General features: G+C 36.7%; 2 protein-coding genes across 10 annotated transcripts in view; one reads left to right on the top strand and one right to left on the bottom strand.

The window, feature by feature from the left end:
* Positions 1 to 2340: 2340 nt before the first annotated feature.
* On the top strand, positions 2341 to 8119 carry LOC109108390 (sphingolipid delta(4)-desaturase/C4-monooxygenase DES2-like). The gene is made up of 3 exons (XM_042774651.1): positions 2341 to 2642; positions 5161 to 5903; positions 7638 to 8119. Exons 1-3 carry the CDS (start codon positions 2561 to 2563, stop codon positions 7779 to 7781), a joined length of 969 nt encoding a protein of 322 aa, XP_042630585.1. The 5' UTR covers positions 2341 to 2560; the 3' UTR covers positions 7782 to 8119.
* A 396-nt stretch (positions 8120 to 8515) lies between these two features.
* Positions 8516 to 16496, bottom strand: part of LOC109107969 (ena/VASP-like protein) — a 30783-nt gene continuing 22802 nt past the window's right edge. For 6 of the 9 annotated variants that reach the window (XM_042774618.1, XM_042774619.1, XM_042774616.1 and 3 more), the window contains 10 exons: positions 16086 to 16147; positions 14154 to 14957; positions 11437 to 11684; positions 11215 to 11318; positions 11078 to 11114; positions 10926 to 10971; positions 10386 to 10446; positions 9757 to 9818; positions 9592 to 9648; positions 8516 to 9501 (listed from right to left, as the gene is read on the bottom strand). In XM_042774618.1, the coding sequence (XP_042630552.1) occupies positions 9464 to 9501; positions 9592 to 9648; positions 9757 to 9818; positions 10386 to 10446; positions 10926 to 10971; positions 11078 to 11114; positions 11215 to 11318; positions 11437 to 11684; positions 14154 to 14957; positions 16086 to 16147 (1519 nt within the window). In that variant the 3' untranslated portion in view covers positions 8516 to 9463. The remainder of the gene's footprint in view (positions 9502 to 9591; positions 9649 to 9756; positions 9819 to 10385; positions 10447 to 10925; positions 10972 to 11077; positions 11115 to 11214; positions 11319 to 11436; positions 11685 to 14153; positions 14958 to 16085; positions 16148 to 16496) is intronic. The other 3 variants (XM_042774621.1, XM_042774624.1, XM_042774622.1) reach the window with 3 other exon arrangements.

A 16496-nucleotide genomic window follows, 5' to 3' on the forward strand; every position in this document is an offset into this window, starting at 1 on the left:
TAAATACATGAATTCATTAATAAATAAAATGGTGAAATGGCACCATTTTTCTGTTTTATGCTTGTTTTATACTCTGGCATTTGTGGCATAATGATTTTATGTCTATGTTTGCTTAAATTATTTAACCAATTATAAAATGATAATTATTATATACAGGTGCATCTCAAATTAGAATGTCATGGAAAAGTTAATTTTTTTCAGTAATTCAACTCAAATTGTGAAACTTGTGTATTAAATAAATTCAATGCACACAGACTGATGATTTTGGCTCACATTTAACAAAAACCCATCAATAAATCTCAACCAATTAGAATACTTAATAAGACCAATAAAATGTTATTTTTAGTGAATTGTTGGCCTTCTGGAAAGTATGTACATTTACTGTACTTGGTAGGGGCTCCTTTTGCATTAAATACTGCCTCAATTTGGCATGCCATGGAGCACTGCTGAGGTGGTATAGAAGCCCAGGTTTCTTTGACAGTGGCCTTCAGCTCATCTGCAATTTTTGGTCTCTCATTTTCTGTGTGTGGTGGCTCTTGATGCCTTGACCCCAGCCTCAGTCCATTCCTTGTGAAGTTCACTTAAATTCTTGAATCGATTTTGCTTGACAATCCTCATAAGGCTGCGGTTTTCTCGGTTGGTTGTGCATATTTTTCTTCCACACTTTTTCTTTCCACTCAACCTTCTGTAAACATGCTTGGATACAGCACTCTGTGAACAGTCAGCTTCTTTGGCAATGAATGTTTGTGGCTTACCCTCCTTGTGAAGGGTGTCAATGATTGTCTTCTGGACAACTGTCAGATCAGCAGTCTTCCCTATGATTGTGTAGCCTAGTGAACCAAACTGAGAGACCATTTTGAAGGCTCAGGAGGCTTTGCAGGTGTTTTGACTATTCTAATTTGTTGAGATAGTGAATTGGTGGGTTTTTGTTAAATGTGAGCCAAAATCATTACAGTTAAAAGAACCAAAGACTTAAACTACTTCAGTCTGTGTGCACTGAATTTATTTAATACACAAGTTTCACAATTTGAGTTGAATTACAGAAATAAATGAACTTTTCCACAACATTCTAATTTATTGAGATGCACCTGTGTGTACCTCTTTTTCGCTTTATTTTCATTTATCTCATTAGGCATTATATCCTCCTGAGAACCATAAAAAAAATGTGTGAATTTTTTAATGTCATTACATTGGATAGAGCTTAAAAAACAAATGGTAAAAAAAAAAAAAAAAAAATTATTTATATTTTATTCTATTTCCTTATAGAGGACATGAGGAATAAGTTGTTCTATATATAGACGTATATGTATAGACATCTATATATGTATAGACATGAAAAGGCATGTATAGGCAAAAACAATGTTTAATATTTTCATTTGCCAATCAGATTTTAGGTTTCAGGCTATTTCTAGCCAAACTTTGTACAAATATGATTCTCAACTAAGATATAACAGAATATTTTGATATACTACTGTACTTCAATGTCTATAAATTGGTATTCCCATTCTATACAATGTATCTATACATTGCATCGAATTTGCACATGAATGTGTTCTTGGGACAAACCATAATGAAAAAAGAAGTGTAATAATGGAAGTAATAACTTGGCAACATTTTCATAAGAATATCTCATATTTCGCAGGAACCTTGATCTATAATTTAATTCCCTATTGACTTGTCGTGTCTCCCCAAAATGTCTGATTAACATGATGTTGTCCTGGTGTCCTATACAGAAGACATGAAAATGATGCCCTGTTTCGTAACAAACAACGATTTGAAACCCCATAACATTTTTCTGAGGTGTTTTTTTTTTAACAAACAATTTGAATATTAGCCAGATTTAAATGAGAAATACAAAACACTATCATATTTCCCTAAGAGTGCTAAATTTGATCATTCTGACAATATCAGTCATATTTAAAGACCAAGGCGAGGGAGTGCTTATGATCAAACCTCCACATTTGATATCTCTAAAAAGCCCTAAATGTGCTCTGTACAACAGTAAAATAGTAGCATGTGTGGTCTTAGAGAAATTCACTAAAATATAATTTCCTCTACAGAGGACAAAAGTCTATGCCTGGGCGAGTCGTGTGTCGTAAATCACAGACCACAATATAACTGTAGGTCTACAACAAAAAAAAACGCCCTCTCGCGGTAAGGGGACGCAAACCTGTCTAGACCAGAATTACAGGAATGTGACACTGAAAACTGCCTAAGTAAATTATTGGAAAATAAAATAAAATAACCCTTAAATAAGTCTTTCCCGTATACTGCCGGGCGTAAAATTCAAATATCACTGGAAAACGTTTCACAGTCAACGGTTTTCTGAGACAAGGTGCCGGTTTCTTAGTGGGACGAGGCAGACTGTGTGGGCTAGGCTGCTCTCTGACCGACTTGATCTCGTTACCTCGTTAGGGTTTCGGTTGAAGTAAGTTACCGTTGGCATGTAGACACACTCAGGCACACCTTCTGCTGCTCTTATAAGAGGGAGTGTCCCAAACGAGTCTAGTAAGCGAGGAATCACCTGAGCTCATCACACCAGCAGCACACAGGTGTAAAAATGGGCAAAGCAGTGGGACGCTGGGACTTTGAGTGGGTCTATAATGAGCAACCGCACACATGGAGAAGAAAAGAAATATTAGGTAAGTTTAAATGAAATAAAAGAAAGACAGAATTCGCTAAAACTTAATGTAGACGCGTGATATGATTTCGGTTAGCCGACTGACTTGAATTGAATTTAAATATCAATTTAAGCATTTGAAAGCGTGTTATATTTTGTTTTCTGGTTGTTTATTTTGTGTTGGTAAATATGTGTATATATAACTCAACTGTGTCCAAAAAGCACTTTATCTCAATACCAGTGCCTGATGTCACGGCATAACTCTGATTATAAAGGTATTCGGACAATTAAGATGATATTTAATCATAGTGCATATCTTACCGAATTTTTCAAATTCAAAAAAGGTTATTCAATATAGATTCTTACTACATATACAGGCCTATACATTACTGACAACTTTATCTGGAAGAGTGTGCGCGTGCCGGTGAGCGTGTGTGCGTATGCGTGTTTCTGTGTTTGTGATAAGGGCGCGTACATAATGTTTTTTTTTTTCTTTAACACACCCTGTATTCGTGTGTTATATATACTAAACATTAACTCCCCTCATTCTGCTTGTAATTGAAATCAAGCGTACTTTTCCATAGGTTTAGTCTAATATAGTTATGCTAATAACGAGTGTAGACAGGTGAAACGTAGATGTGTTTTACCTGCCTCACATCTATCAGACAATGGCTGCAGGGGATGATAATTTGTGTAAACTGATTCCATGCATTATTTGCACAATAGCAGTGGGTCTTCCTTGGTAACAACGTTCTAGTGTTATGGCCATAACTGTGAAGATATCATGTCACAAGCTCAACTACTCATAAAACACATTTTATGAGCAGCTTGGAGATTTCAGCATATCACAAGATGGAAGGCCAGAGTGTGTTTTTCTTCTTCTTCTTCTTCTTCTTCTTCTTCTTCTTCTTCTTCTTCTTCTTCTTCTTTTGGGTACAGAAATAAGGAATTAAAAAGCGGACACTCTTTTGACAGATCACATTGAACTGTAAGAACTGTTACAGTAATTCTTCATCAATAGACCCTTAAAAACACCTTTTGATATCGATATGATATTGTAAAAGTTGCATGGGTAGTTTTACACCTCAAGCTCTTTAAATATTAATAATATATTCTTCTATCGTCTTCAGACTATTGCAGAAAGGATTAGGGTGCCAGAATTATTTACAGACTGTTGTAGGCCTATATTTAAAGTTGATGAGTTTCTATAAAATATTTTATATTTTAAGTAAAATATATTTCAAATATTTTTTTTAATAACATTATATACAAAACATAAGAAATAAATTGAATAGTGTCATTGCATTCCAGAAAAACAAAACAAAAAAATAAACATTTTCCATCATAGACCAATATAGGATAGTTTTTTTATTTTATTATTATTATTTTTTTTTTAAGAAAGTACAACCCAAAGCATCACTTTAGGTTGTACTGCCATCTGACTGGAGTTTGTGGTCATTTTATTTACACACTTTATGACATTTGGTTACTCATTACACGGGTGAACCAATGTTCAGAAACACTGCATGCATGTTGTTATTTTAGGTTTAAATGTGACTTCCAGAAGCTGAAACACAAACACTTTGTTCAAAATAAACCTGTTTGTGTGTTTCCATGACATTAAGCCATGACAGGTGTGATCTTGTTCAGCGTAGAGGAGGCTCAAGGAAAAGGCGCATTCAAGAATCTCCACCTACATGTGTACAAGAACATCACTTGTCATTCTATATCATTTGAAGCCCTATAGTGTTGTCAGCAGCCCCAGCTGTGCTTGTTTTGTGAGGGCTATTTGTTTGACCGATATGTAAAATGTGAAGGGCAAACAAATACACAGATAATTTAACATATGGAACTGAACCAGGAGCGTTTTCTTGTTAAATGATGACTGAGGTGCCCATTTCTCTTGCGAAATAGCCCTAGATGGGGAAAGAAAAAAGAAATGATACACATGTAACCATACACTTAAGCATAAACCAATAGAAAATGTGGCAGTATAAACAATTTGCTTACAGACATTATGCAAATTGCATGAAAAAGTCTTATGGCAGATGTTTGCGTGCAGGTCACCTGTAGTTGTACAGGTGAAAGTGAGCACTGTGAGAAAGAGCTTTGTGGAACTTGTATAAAGGGATTCTGCAGCAGTGAATGATGCGTAAACAGAACATTAGCTGGGCAAACAAATCTGCTAATTAAAAAGGCACACCATCAGGGGGAGTGTCTGTCCCTTGTGGAGAATTAGTAAGTGGTTGACTGCCTAAGCAACATAGTGCCTTAGCATGTTTAATAGGTTACCACTAGCAACAGCAATAAAGTAATACTCTTTATTAATTTTTGTAATTTAATTGGGATGTGAAGGCTTAATTTCAAGTACAGTCTGTCTTTAATGGAAGTATGGCAGTGTTTTGGTGAGCATAAGAAACAGTACTTCTTTCAAAAACATAAAATCTTAAGCCTGTATGTGTATGTACGTATATATTTTTAAATGTAATTGTTATTCAAAGATATCATCTCATGTTCTTAACATTGTTCTTTCTCTTCAGCAAAGTATCCTGAGATCAAGTCTTTGATGGGTCATGACCCCCAGTTGAAGTGGGTCGTGTCAGGGATGGTACTCACCCAGCTCCTGGCCTGTTACATGGTCCATGAGCTCTCCTGGAAGTGGGTGTTGTTTTGGGCGTATGCGTTCGGTGGCTGCATCAACCACTCTTTGACCCTAGCCATCCATGACATATCACATAATGTGGCTTTTGGCACCAAAAGGGCGCGCTGGAACCGCTGGTTCGCCATGTTCGCCAATCTCCCGATTGGCTTGCCTTATTCAGCATCCTTCAAGAAGTACCACATCGACCACCACCGTTATCTCGGAGGAGATGGATTGGATGTAGATATTCCTACCGACCTTGAGGGCTGGTTCTTCTGCACCCCAGCCAGAAAGGTGCTCTGGCTCTTTCTCCAGCCTTTATTCTATGCGCTCCGTCCGTTGGTGGTGAACCCCAAGCCCGTGACCAAGTTGGAGATGCTGAATGCGGTCGTGCAGTTTGTGGTAGACATTATCATCTACTATTTTTGGGGTCTCAAGCCCATAGTCTACCTCATCGCTGGCTCTATACTATGTATGGGCCTGCATCCCATCTCTGGACACTTCATCGCTGAGCACTACATGTTTATTAAAGGTCATGAAACCTCCTCTTATTACGGCCCTCTCAACTTAATAACCTTTAACGTGGGATACCATATGGAGCACCATGACTTCCCCAGCATTCCTGGCAGCAAATTACCTGAGGTATGAGTTGGGCTGTATTTCGGAATATGTTTTTAGGAATATGCGGTATTAACATTCTGGCCAATACAATAAGACAATGATTGTGGCAGATATTAAAATGATAAACTTTTTGTTGAAAGAAATAAAACACAAATGAAATAATTTGCTTTAACACATTGCAAGTGCATTTGGGCATCATAATATAATATATAGTATGAAAATGAATATTTAAGCATTCATGAATATTCCGTGAACATTAATTCAATGTTTTAAGATGAAGGTTTGTGACGGCAAAGGTAATCTAAATGTGAAATTAAAGGAAATGAGCACACAAAATTAAATATCCAATATAGACTAATACAATAAAATAATCATGATTATTGACTTATAACCAATATATTGTACATCTCTATTACCGTTTATTTTCTTTTAATAAAAAGTACGTTTAAAGTTGCCAAACAATCAGATAACACCAAAGCCTGTAATTTTATTCTTAAAGGGGTCCTATTATGCTCTTTCACAAAGTCTTGATTTTGTTTTGGGGGTGTACCAGAGCAGGCTCTCATACTAGGTTGTTTGAAAAATACATTATTTTTTTACATATTTTACATTATTACAATACCTCTCTCCCCAGTCTTGCATGAACAGCTGGAATAGTTTCTGTATCAAATGAAGGCCTGCCTTCTGAAATACGAAATGTACTGTGATTGGTTAGCTGGGCCAGTGTGTGTTGTGATTGGCAGCACTCTGTGCCTGGTCGGGAAATGTCATGCCCCTTAGCATAGCCGCCTGCTGCGAATTTCAATGTAAATACTGCATCAAAATCAAATCAATTGTAATGACTCTAATTGATTGTAACCACTTTAAGTTCGTCTGCCTTGGGGAAGCTAGCGTTTCTCTGACATATTGATATAACACTCGTTGCCTTCTCTAGTGCAGCTCAACCAGGTCTCGTCCCATTCGTTGGTCTTTGTGATATCACAAATATCGGAGGTTATTTGTTGTAGTCCAAACGAGTCATTTGTTGTAGTTTTTGAAAAGTGATTTCTGTTAAATAAAGTATCTCCTTTTGAAATGGACTTTCAGCTTTGTAACTTCGCAGATCTTTTTTATGCTCAAACAGCAACATTACAGACTAACTAAAGTTGAAAAAGTGAAAAAGCATAATAGCACCCCTTTAAGAAATTCCAAGAAGCTCATAAGTTCAATTCCAAACATTTTCTTTTTTTTTTTTTTTCTTAAGAAACTAATTAACTTCTTTTTAAAGATGATTTTATTTAGTGAATCCGGCCCCAGAATTTTCATACTTCTCAGGAAGTTTACTTTCCAGGCTAGAGCTCAAGTGGAAATGTCATGGGAATGTAAAACCCTCTATTGATTTTGACACTGTTACTGATTAAGAGGAAGAATGTGTGAGACTAACTAGAAAGACTAATATTAGCTAAACTGTTTTTCATGCTTCATCAGTGTCCTTAAGACAATTTAATTGCATTTATAGCTCATAGACATCACACCTTCAGTGTAAAAGAACCCCAAGGCATGTCTGTAAACTGATTACTCGTGCAGTGCATTGTATCTGAATATTTAAACTAAGTATAATTATTGAAACTGACCATCGCATCACTCATGGTGTACACTCTAGCTGCATTGTATTTTGTTCGTATTATTTGGTTCACATACTGTATTTCAAAGTACATAAACTGAAATCTCCTTATCAACGTTTCTGATTATTTACGGACCTTTCCCAATTTGCAGGTCAAGAGAATTGCAGCAGAGTACTATGACTCACTCCCTCAACACACTTCCTGGATGCGAGTGCTCTGGGACTTTGTATTTGATGATTCCATCGGCCCCTACGCCAGAATCAAGAGACAATACAAACTTGACAAAAAGGAATGACTTGTGTATTAGACTACTGATCTAACCAAACATACTAGGTATTCACACAAAGTTCTACACAAATCTGTGAGGCACTTGCAGGCGTTAAGTTAAAAAGGAACAAACCCTTTCACATGTGAAGCTGCATACCCTATTCATTCTGTCACAGCATTTCATCATACAGATGCATCTGTACAATGTTTGAACAATTACTGCACATTCCCTGCACCTGGGACCGTTACATGATTTGTGGTTTACTGTTTGGGTGTATCAAAGCCCAGCTAATCTTCTCAAATTCTTTCCATACACTCATTCCTAATAAAAACATGAAATTTTGTTTAGATATGATGTTATTATTTTGGTTTAGTTTTTGTTTTTATCTTAGCCATGTTTTTTATTACTGTAGTTATTTTTGGTTGTCAGTTTTTTTGTATTTGTGGGATGAATTGATGTGATGAGATGAAGTGTATTTTGTATGCCTTTTCATCAGAGGCTTTTTGAAAACGGAATATTTAATATTTTATGCACTGTTGTGTAACTAGAAGTCTTTAAATATTTTGTTTAATACATTCTGTTGTTTGCACTGTGACTGTTTAACTATGAACACCATATTGTTGTGGAATAGATTTGTTCAGCACAATGTATTTCAATAAATTTCCTTCTTGCATGATGAATCTGAGAGATTTTGTAAGGGGTCGTTTTTTTAACGTTCAGTAAGAATGAGACATGTTTTTAAGACGCATGAGACAAGACTGTTTAAAAGGAAGAAAAGCTTTTAAAATTCTTTTAATTCCATCAATCTCACACTCTCAACATGTTTAAATTTAATTGTCATTTCTGTGAAATATCAACATCAACTTTTAAAATCAGGATCAACCTAATTAAACCAGGATACCTTGTACGTTCAAACAATTCACCTAATACTTTAAGCCACTTTCAATAACGCTGTGTGTGTGTGTGTGTGTATATATATATATATATATACACACACACACACACACATACATATACGTATATATGTCCATCTCTTGAGCTCATTAAAAGATCATCTATATTTAACCTCATACCTCCAAATCAGTTAAAACAAAGTTCTACTGAACTTCTGCATTGGCCAAAAAAACAAAAAAAACAAAAAAAAAACAAAAAACAAAAACGAAATAACCAAAATGTGTCAAACTGTTTCAACTATATTAGTTTGCTGACAGTTTACCACAAATGTAAGTTTGTCCCTAAAACCAAAGAATAAGAGCAGTAATATAAAATATAAAAGGCTGTTGTGCATCTCTCTCATTTTATATAATACAATTCTTAACAATAACATCAATGACCAATGAAACGATAAAAACTTAGAAAACAAAAATATCTTCATCAATTTCCAATTCGTTGACTTTAAGACTTGAAAGAGCGAGAGCAGCAAGCTGAACAGTGGACTGTCTCAACGTTCATACTGGAGGAAATAGAAAATTCAGTGTGAAGGTCTATATTTCCATTTGCTCATTCATTCACTCATCCCTACACACAATCACTTGCTCCAGTTCCTTCTCTTCCTCAGCTTCCCCTTGTCCTTCTCAATAATGCCTTGAATCTGCACAACATTTCTGCAACTGAATTTTCCATAGTGGTGCAGACATGCTGCGAGAACATTCCTGTACTTCCCCGAACCTTCAGTCATTATTTGTCGTAGTCATTGACATTTCTTAAGTCTATGTAGAGCCAATTCTCAGCAGTTCCCTTCTAATAGCTAAACAAAAAAGAGAAAAATGTATATTATTCTCAAGAACTGAAAAGATGTGTCTAATTATTTTAAGTGATCATGCATCCTAAAACTTACCATCAATGATTTCTTCTTTTACTTTCTGCAATTCCCGCACAACCTCCTCCAAGATCTCTTTTGAACACAACAGATTTTATCATTGTTAGCAGGCCAGTCTGTCCTCATTTTTTTACACAATACACAGCACAATAATATGCCATTTTGAAAGATATTCTGAACTAACCTGTTTCATTCTGTCAAAGTCCAATGACTCAGCATCACTGGTGCTTCCGACTGGTTTTGCCCTGTACAATGTTCATCATAAATATTTAAATGCAATTTGAATGATCAAAAATTTACCTGCAAGTCATGTTTGCTGACAAAAAAAAAATGTGTAGATTATATTAAATATTAATATTGCTTTTTGATGCAATCTCAGTTTTTATAACCGGTTCATTTCAGTTCAGTTCAAAGAGGTCATTTTCCATGTGTTTACACAAACATTCAATGCAAGCTTACATAAAACATAAAACCCACATTTTGTGGTTGTCAGAAAGCGAGCAGAACCGGCTTTGTTTGCATTTAGGTCATTCCATGCTCTTGTTGCCCAGGGCTTCACTTCCTTAACATGACCATTTGTACTGGCAACCGAGCAACAGACATTTACTCACACATGCAAACTCTAAGCTTGATAAAACCATTCATTACACTGCTCTGGTGCAATCCAGCGTGGAATGCCTCAACAAATGTCAATTTTAAAGGAACCAAATGTTTTAAAATAACAAGAAACAAGAAGTGTCAAGAGACAAAGAACTCCCAGAACAGGATGAGGAATGAAATGTTTACTGCTTAGTAAACCTATTAAAAAATACCTTGACGCAGCTGAAGACTTGTCTGCAGAGTTTGCTCGTTCCCATGGCTTCTTCACAGGATCTGAGAAGAACATTTAAAAACATTTTTATTTTGCTCACCAAACCTAAATACAGGTCATAATTTACCATAAAAAATATATGATCAAATTAATATATTTTCACTAAAAGTTTTTTAGCTTTTTATTTTTTTAATAAAAGTTTTAATGTTTTAAAGAGGTATAAAGTTTTTTTGTAAAATTATGTTGTTTTGTACAAATATATCTTGATCAAATCAGCATATTAGATCACATGACACTGAAGACTGGAGTAGTGAGGCTGAAAATTCAATTATAAACAATTATTTTTAATTTTAATATTTCACAATATTAGTTTTTACTGTATATTTGATCAAAAATGTAGCATTGATAAGCATAAGAGACTTCTTTTAGAAATATCAAAAAAAATTACCAACCTCAAATTTTTGAGTGGTACTGTATATACAGTATACATTGCTAAATTAACAAAAAAAAAAAAAAGGTTTTATAATTAAAATAACACCACCTGAATTTTGTCCATGAGAAGATGAAGGCGATCCATTAGACTCCTCCTGCAAGAAAGAGATATCATACTGATCTGATAAGATATACAATGAATGGAACTTAACAGAAATACAGTCAGTGTGTGTTTTGACAAATAGTGTACAAAAGTCATACATTTTGACTGTCTTCTGGTTTCTCTGAGGCCTTCCTCCTACAGAATGATCATATTTAACAATCAAAATGTGTATTGCCACAAGTCATGGATCATTAGTTTTGGAAAAGAATAGGACAGGTAATAGAGGCGTTCTGACCTCCGTGCTAAAATGGCATTCATCTCCTGCATGAGACCCTCTCCACCTCCTCCACTGCCTCCACTGGAGCGATTGGCATCGTTCTTGCTACTGCTTTCCTCTGTCTACAAAAGATAAAACATGAAATAATTAGGCCGCAAGATACTATTATTTAACTTTTTATATTAAAAAAAAGAAATATGTGAAACATGTTGAGGTTTGAGAAAGATAAGTGGCACTCACCCGCTGAACTTTTCGCAGCTTGGCACCAGCTAGAGCTGCAGCCAGACCTGACGGAGCAGAACCTCCACCAGCCGGCAGTGGAGGCGGGGTAGGAGGGGGCCCGGTGGCGGGTGGTGGCGGCCCGGGTGGGGGAGGCCCAGGAGGGGGTGGAGGGGCTGGTGGACCCGCCATGGATGCTGAGGTAGCGGGGGGGACGGGAGGGGTGGATGAGAGCATGGAAGGATGACCCGGTGGAACGGGAGGACCTGCTGGAAGAAAGATAAGTTTCACTGTTGTATTCTACACTGGGTGCCTAATTACAAATGCACTGACATAAAATACACTGCAATGGGGAATATTTTTATGGAAGCTTGTTTCCACCACTGAATAAAAAGGTATTTGTGATTCATCTCAAAATTTTGAATATTTTCTCACAATTGTGAGTTTACAATCTCGCAATTCTTACTTTTTTTTTTCTCAGAATTGTGTGATATAACCTTGCTACTGCAACAAGTTTAATTTCCTGCAATTCTGATTTTATAACTTGCAATTCTGAGAAAAAGTCTCAACTGTTAGATAAAAAGTTGATATATATATATATATATATATTTATTCTTAATTCTGTAGTGGAAACAAGCTTCAGCGCATTTGTGTTGACTTAAAGGTGAAATTGCGCATCAGTAGCAAAACTGTAGAAAGCAGAATTGCAAACGGAGAAAATAAAAAAAAATAAAAAATCAAACAGGCTCAATACTATTTTTTTTTCTGCTGGCTCAGTGGGTTTAGTACTTTAGAATTTATTATTCGCAATAGTTATTCCAAAAGAATCACACATTTTTATTTGTAGTATTTTTTTTGTTTCATTTTTCATTATGTTTTCTTTATCAATGTGTTGATTCAATATAAAGTACACTACCATTCCAAAGTCAGGGCTCAGTAATACTTTTATTCCAAAAGGAAGCATTAAATTGAGAAGTCACAGTAAAGAGATTTTTAACGCTACAAAAGACTTCTACTTCAAATAAATGCTGAACTTTCTATTGATCAAAGAATCCTGAAAAAAAAGTATTACAGTTTCCACAAAAAATGTTATGCAGCATAACTGTTATTGATTAAAGGGGTTATATTATGCGTATTCAATTTGTCCTTTCTCATTGGAGTGTTACAAGATCTTGGTGCATGAAGAAGATCTGTAAAGTTGTAAAGTCTCAATTCCAAAGAGATATTCTTTATAAAAGTTAAGACTCTGCCACGCCCCCCTAAAACAGCTCGTTCTAACACGCCCCCACATCTCTATGTCACTATGTGGAAATATTTGCGTAATGCCGCCCAAATGTTCACGCAAAGAAAGAAGGCGTGGTTTCAGTTACCGCAGTTACTGTTGAAGCACTCATGTCAGGGAGATGCTGTGTGTATCTAGGTGAAAGCAAAAGCACTTTATTTGGCCTTCCGAAAGTAGATGCATTTAGGAAGCTTTAAGATTACTTACAACAGAACAGCAATGTATTTTATGGATGACCATTTGGTGAACCTAGGAGAGGAGGTAATTCTGACTTTGCTACGACAATCTGGCGCTTCTAAATCAGCTACTGTAAGTATGTGTTGTTATTATATCCATAAAGTATTTGCTATTAACTGTTCAAATGTGGAGTTTTGTAAGTCGTGGAGTTTTGCACGTCGTGTCTCTCTCAGAGAGAGAGAGAGAGAGAGAGAGGGTCACACAGTGGAGTCAGCTGTCTTAACCATCCATGGCTTGTGTACTGCAAACACATAGGAGTTTCATCACTGGGTCTGTCATGGGACTCTGTTCCCCTTTCAGGCTTGAACTGATGGTAAAACTAAGGACATTATTAACTGACTTTACATTTATTCTGTAAGATGAAGCTCACGATTATGGAAAGGGCCGTTACATTTCCGACGAGTGCTTGAGATGTTCGGCCAAACACAATGCATTGGGTCAGTTGGCCAATCAGAGCAGACTGCGCTTGTCAGAAGGAGGGACTTTATAGAAAACAACTCGTTTGAGAGAGGTGGGGTATAGACGACCTACAATAATGTACAGTATTTGAAAAATAATATGTTTTTTGAACATTAAAGCATGTCAACATATTCTGTTACACAAAATAATATTATTTAAAAAAGCATCATATGACACCTTTAAATAAATGCAGCTTTTGGGGAGCATGAGAGACTTCTATTAAAAATCTCTTGATAAAAATCTTACCAACCCCAAACATTTGCACGGTATTGTATATTCTTTCTATATGAAAATAATTTCATAAATTCACAAACACTTGCATTTTTTGATTTGTAGTATTCAACACATTATTTTTGATGCCTCCAAGGTGTATTTGCAAATTTGACAAAACCTCATCCATGTCAGCCAGCTAGATAATATTATCTTGGAGACAAATCAGAAGAATTTGCATTATACATCACAGAAAACCAAATGTTTAAATTTGCAAAGTATATGTACAAGTTCAATGAACTCTCAGTGGAGCAACAAAAAGGACAAGTTACACTAGTCTATCAAGTGGCCCAAACACTGGCCCTGGATAGTCAGCAGACTATCCAGTATTTGCATATGGTTTCAGTACAAAAACTATACTGTTCACTTTGGACAGTTTTCGCGTTCAACATGTCATCAGCACAGTTCCCCCAGAACAGGTGTGTGAAGTCTTTTGGTGGTGGGCAATAAATTACAGAGGGGGTAGCTGATGGGGGTCTGAAATACTTACTGCTGGATGCTGTGGCGTTCTGATAAACAGGAGAGGGAGACATCTTGGGCGTTGCCCCCTCACACAGAGTAGTGTGAGAGGTGGCTGTGGTGTTGAATGGGGGCGTGGCCTGGTATAGCTGCTGCTGGTGGAGGGCAGGGACTTGGACAGGCTGGCCAATGAGAGGGGGCAGGGGGGAAGATTCTAGTATGGGATAGTGTGGGTGCGACGGAGCTCCAGAGGTGGCCAGCGTAGGAGGGTTTTGGTACAGGCAGTACTCCTCTGCTGGACCACTGGACGACTGTAGGTGGTGTGTTACAGGCTCCAAGTGGGATGTGTTAGCGGGAGCTTTGGAGCCACCGGTTGGGCCGTTGTTTAGGGGCGGCAAGGGGAGGGCGACAGGCAGAGCAGGTTGTTTGACTGGCACTGCCATTATAACAGGTGGTGATGCTGTGGGTAATGGAGCGTACATGTGTGTGGAGGACCATGTGGCATGTTTGGGGTCCTGGTGGGTCGTTGGAGGGGAAAGAGGAATTTGCTTGGCATTGCGAGGTGAAGGGGTGATACCTGGCTGCACGGGGGAGAAAGCAGAAGCCAGAGAGGTGGAAAGCTGGGAAAGCTGCTGTGCCTTTCTTCGAGGGGAGTCCACAGTGCGGTAGCCACTCTCTCGTTCCTGGGAGGAAGAGGAGGTGTGGGAGGAAGGTTGCGTGGGGTTAAGGTGAGCATAGGAATGGGGAAGAGTGTTAGCCCGATACTGTCTGAGGTCATGCAGAGTGGTTTCGGACTGAGAGGCGGATGCTGATACTTTAAACTGAAGGGTGGAGACTGAGAAACAGAGAAAAGCACAACACAAATGACAAACGAAAGAGAGAATCATGACAATGATGAAAATCAAGCATCAAAGTGTACAAAGAAACTTAAAAAGATGAAATGTGAGCAAAATATACAATATTTAAAGCATGTTGTATGCCTTGCAAACAGGTGAATCTCACAAAAGCATGTCGATCAGACAGATTTCCGAAAAAGAGAAATGGAGAAATTACAATTTAAATTAAGCATATTTTATGACCAACATTTTGTTTCATATTAACACTATTTTATTTTAAATAAAACAATGCCTTCCCAAATTCTCTTTACAATAATGCATCTGGATGTTTTACTTTTAAGATGTTTTAAAACAATTTTGCTTGTTCTCAATGGTAATTCTCATTAGATTCACATTATAAAAATTACTAAAAGTGATTACATTTTTTAAGTGTAAATGTAAATTAATAGAACAAATGCATGTTATGCATTTATAAATAAACAAACAAAATGTAATAAATACATTTTAATTAGTTGTCATGTATAGATATATTAGTTGACCATTTAAATAATAAAAATGAAAATTATTAATAGAATAATCTTTATATTTATATTGGATTACTATTATTATTATGTTGGATTACAGTATTTGTATAACAGTAATGACAATAAGGATTATCACAAAGAAATATTGCACAAAGAAAAAAATCTTAATTGTCCTTAAAACATGATTATTATATTTATATATCTATTTATTTTCAGTAAAACATTTTTTCTTTTTCCTTTATTTTAGTTTGGGCATGAAATGAGATTTCAACATGTTCTTGACATGTTTCATGAGATTCACCAAAACAGAACTCACAAATGCTGTTAATGGCATTATGAAAGGCGACTGTCTTGGCTGAACTGGTGCTGAAGCAGGGGTGGAAACAGAAACAGAATGTGTGTGTATGAGAGAGGATGGGCAGCATGTGCTGTTTGGACTAGGGATCTGTTCTGTGGCCAGGGAATTTGATATTCCTTAGTGTTAACACTTCTCCGAGCAGTCTGCAGGGTTACTCTGTGGGTGGCTTAATGAGTGTGTGTTTGTGTATCTTTTAATTGCACACTCATATCATATTCCTCAGAGGTGTGGCATCTTTAGCCTACCTGCAGAGCCAGATGTTCGTCGTTCCCTTTCCATCTGCATCTGATGCTGGTCCATCATTTGCCTAGGAACAAATGTTAACTCACTTAATGATGTTGGGCAAAGAGAAATCTAAACACTCTCAATCCACCGTATGAAACTGACACAAAGGCAAGCCCACTGGAGAGTAAACAATCGTGTGTGTTCACACATTGTTCAGTTCAGCTCCGTGGGTTTTAAAAATGCAAGGCTGCACAGTACATCAACAGAGTGCAGCTTTTCATCTGTCCACTAGAGGGCAGAATCCAATCTAAACAGCAGTTAAGAAGTGTAAATATGTGAAGTGATTAAAAAATAGTGTGGAGAAAAAAATCGATTATCTGATTAGTAATTTTTGCAACGGTAATGCACTGAACACTACATTTTCTGACCAG

Source organism: Cyprinus carpio, chromosome A17 (assembly GCF_018340385.1).
Source record: "Cyprinus carpio isolate SPL01 chromosome A17, ASM1834038v1, whole genome shotgun sequence".
Taxonomy (NCBI): Eukaryota; Metazoa; Chordata; class Actinopteri; order Cypriniformes; family Cyprinidae; genus Cyprinus; species Cyprinus carpio.

Bases quoted from the DNA above. Each gene is read 5' to 3' on its own strand.
- LOC109108390 (XM_042774651.1), top strand. From the start codon at position 2,561: ATGGGCAAAGCAGTGGGACGCTGGGACTTTGAGTGGGTCTATAATGAG. The intron at 2,643-5,160 runs GTAAGTTTAAAT...CTTTCTCTTCAG, and splicing joins GAGAAGAAAAGAAATATTAG to CAAAGTATCCTGAGATCAAG. The intron at 5,904-7,637 runs GTATGAGTTGGG...CCCAATTTGCAG, and splicing joins CTGGCAGCAAATTACCTGAG to GTCAAGAGAATTGCAGCAGA.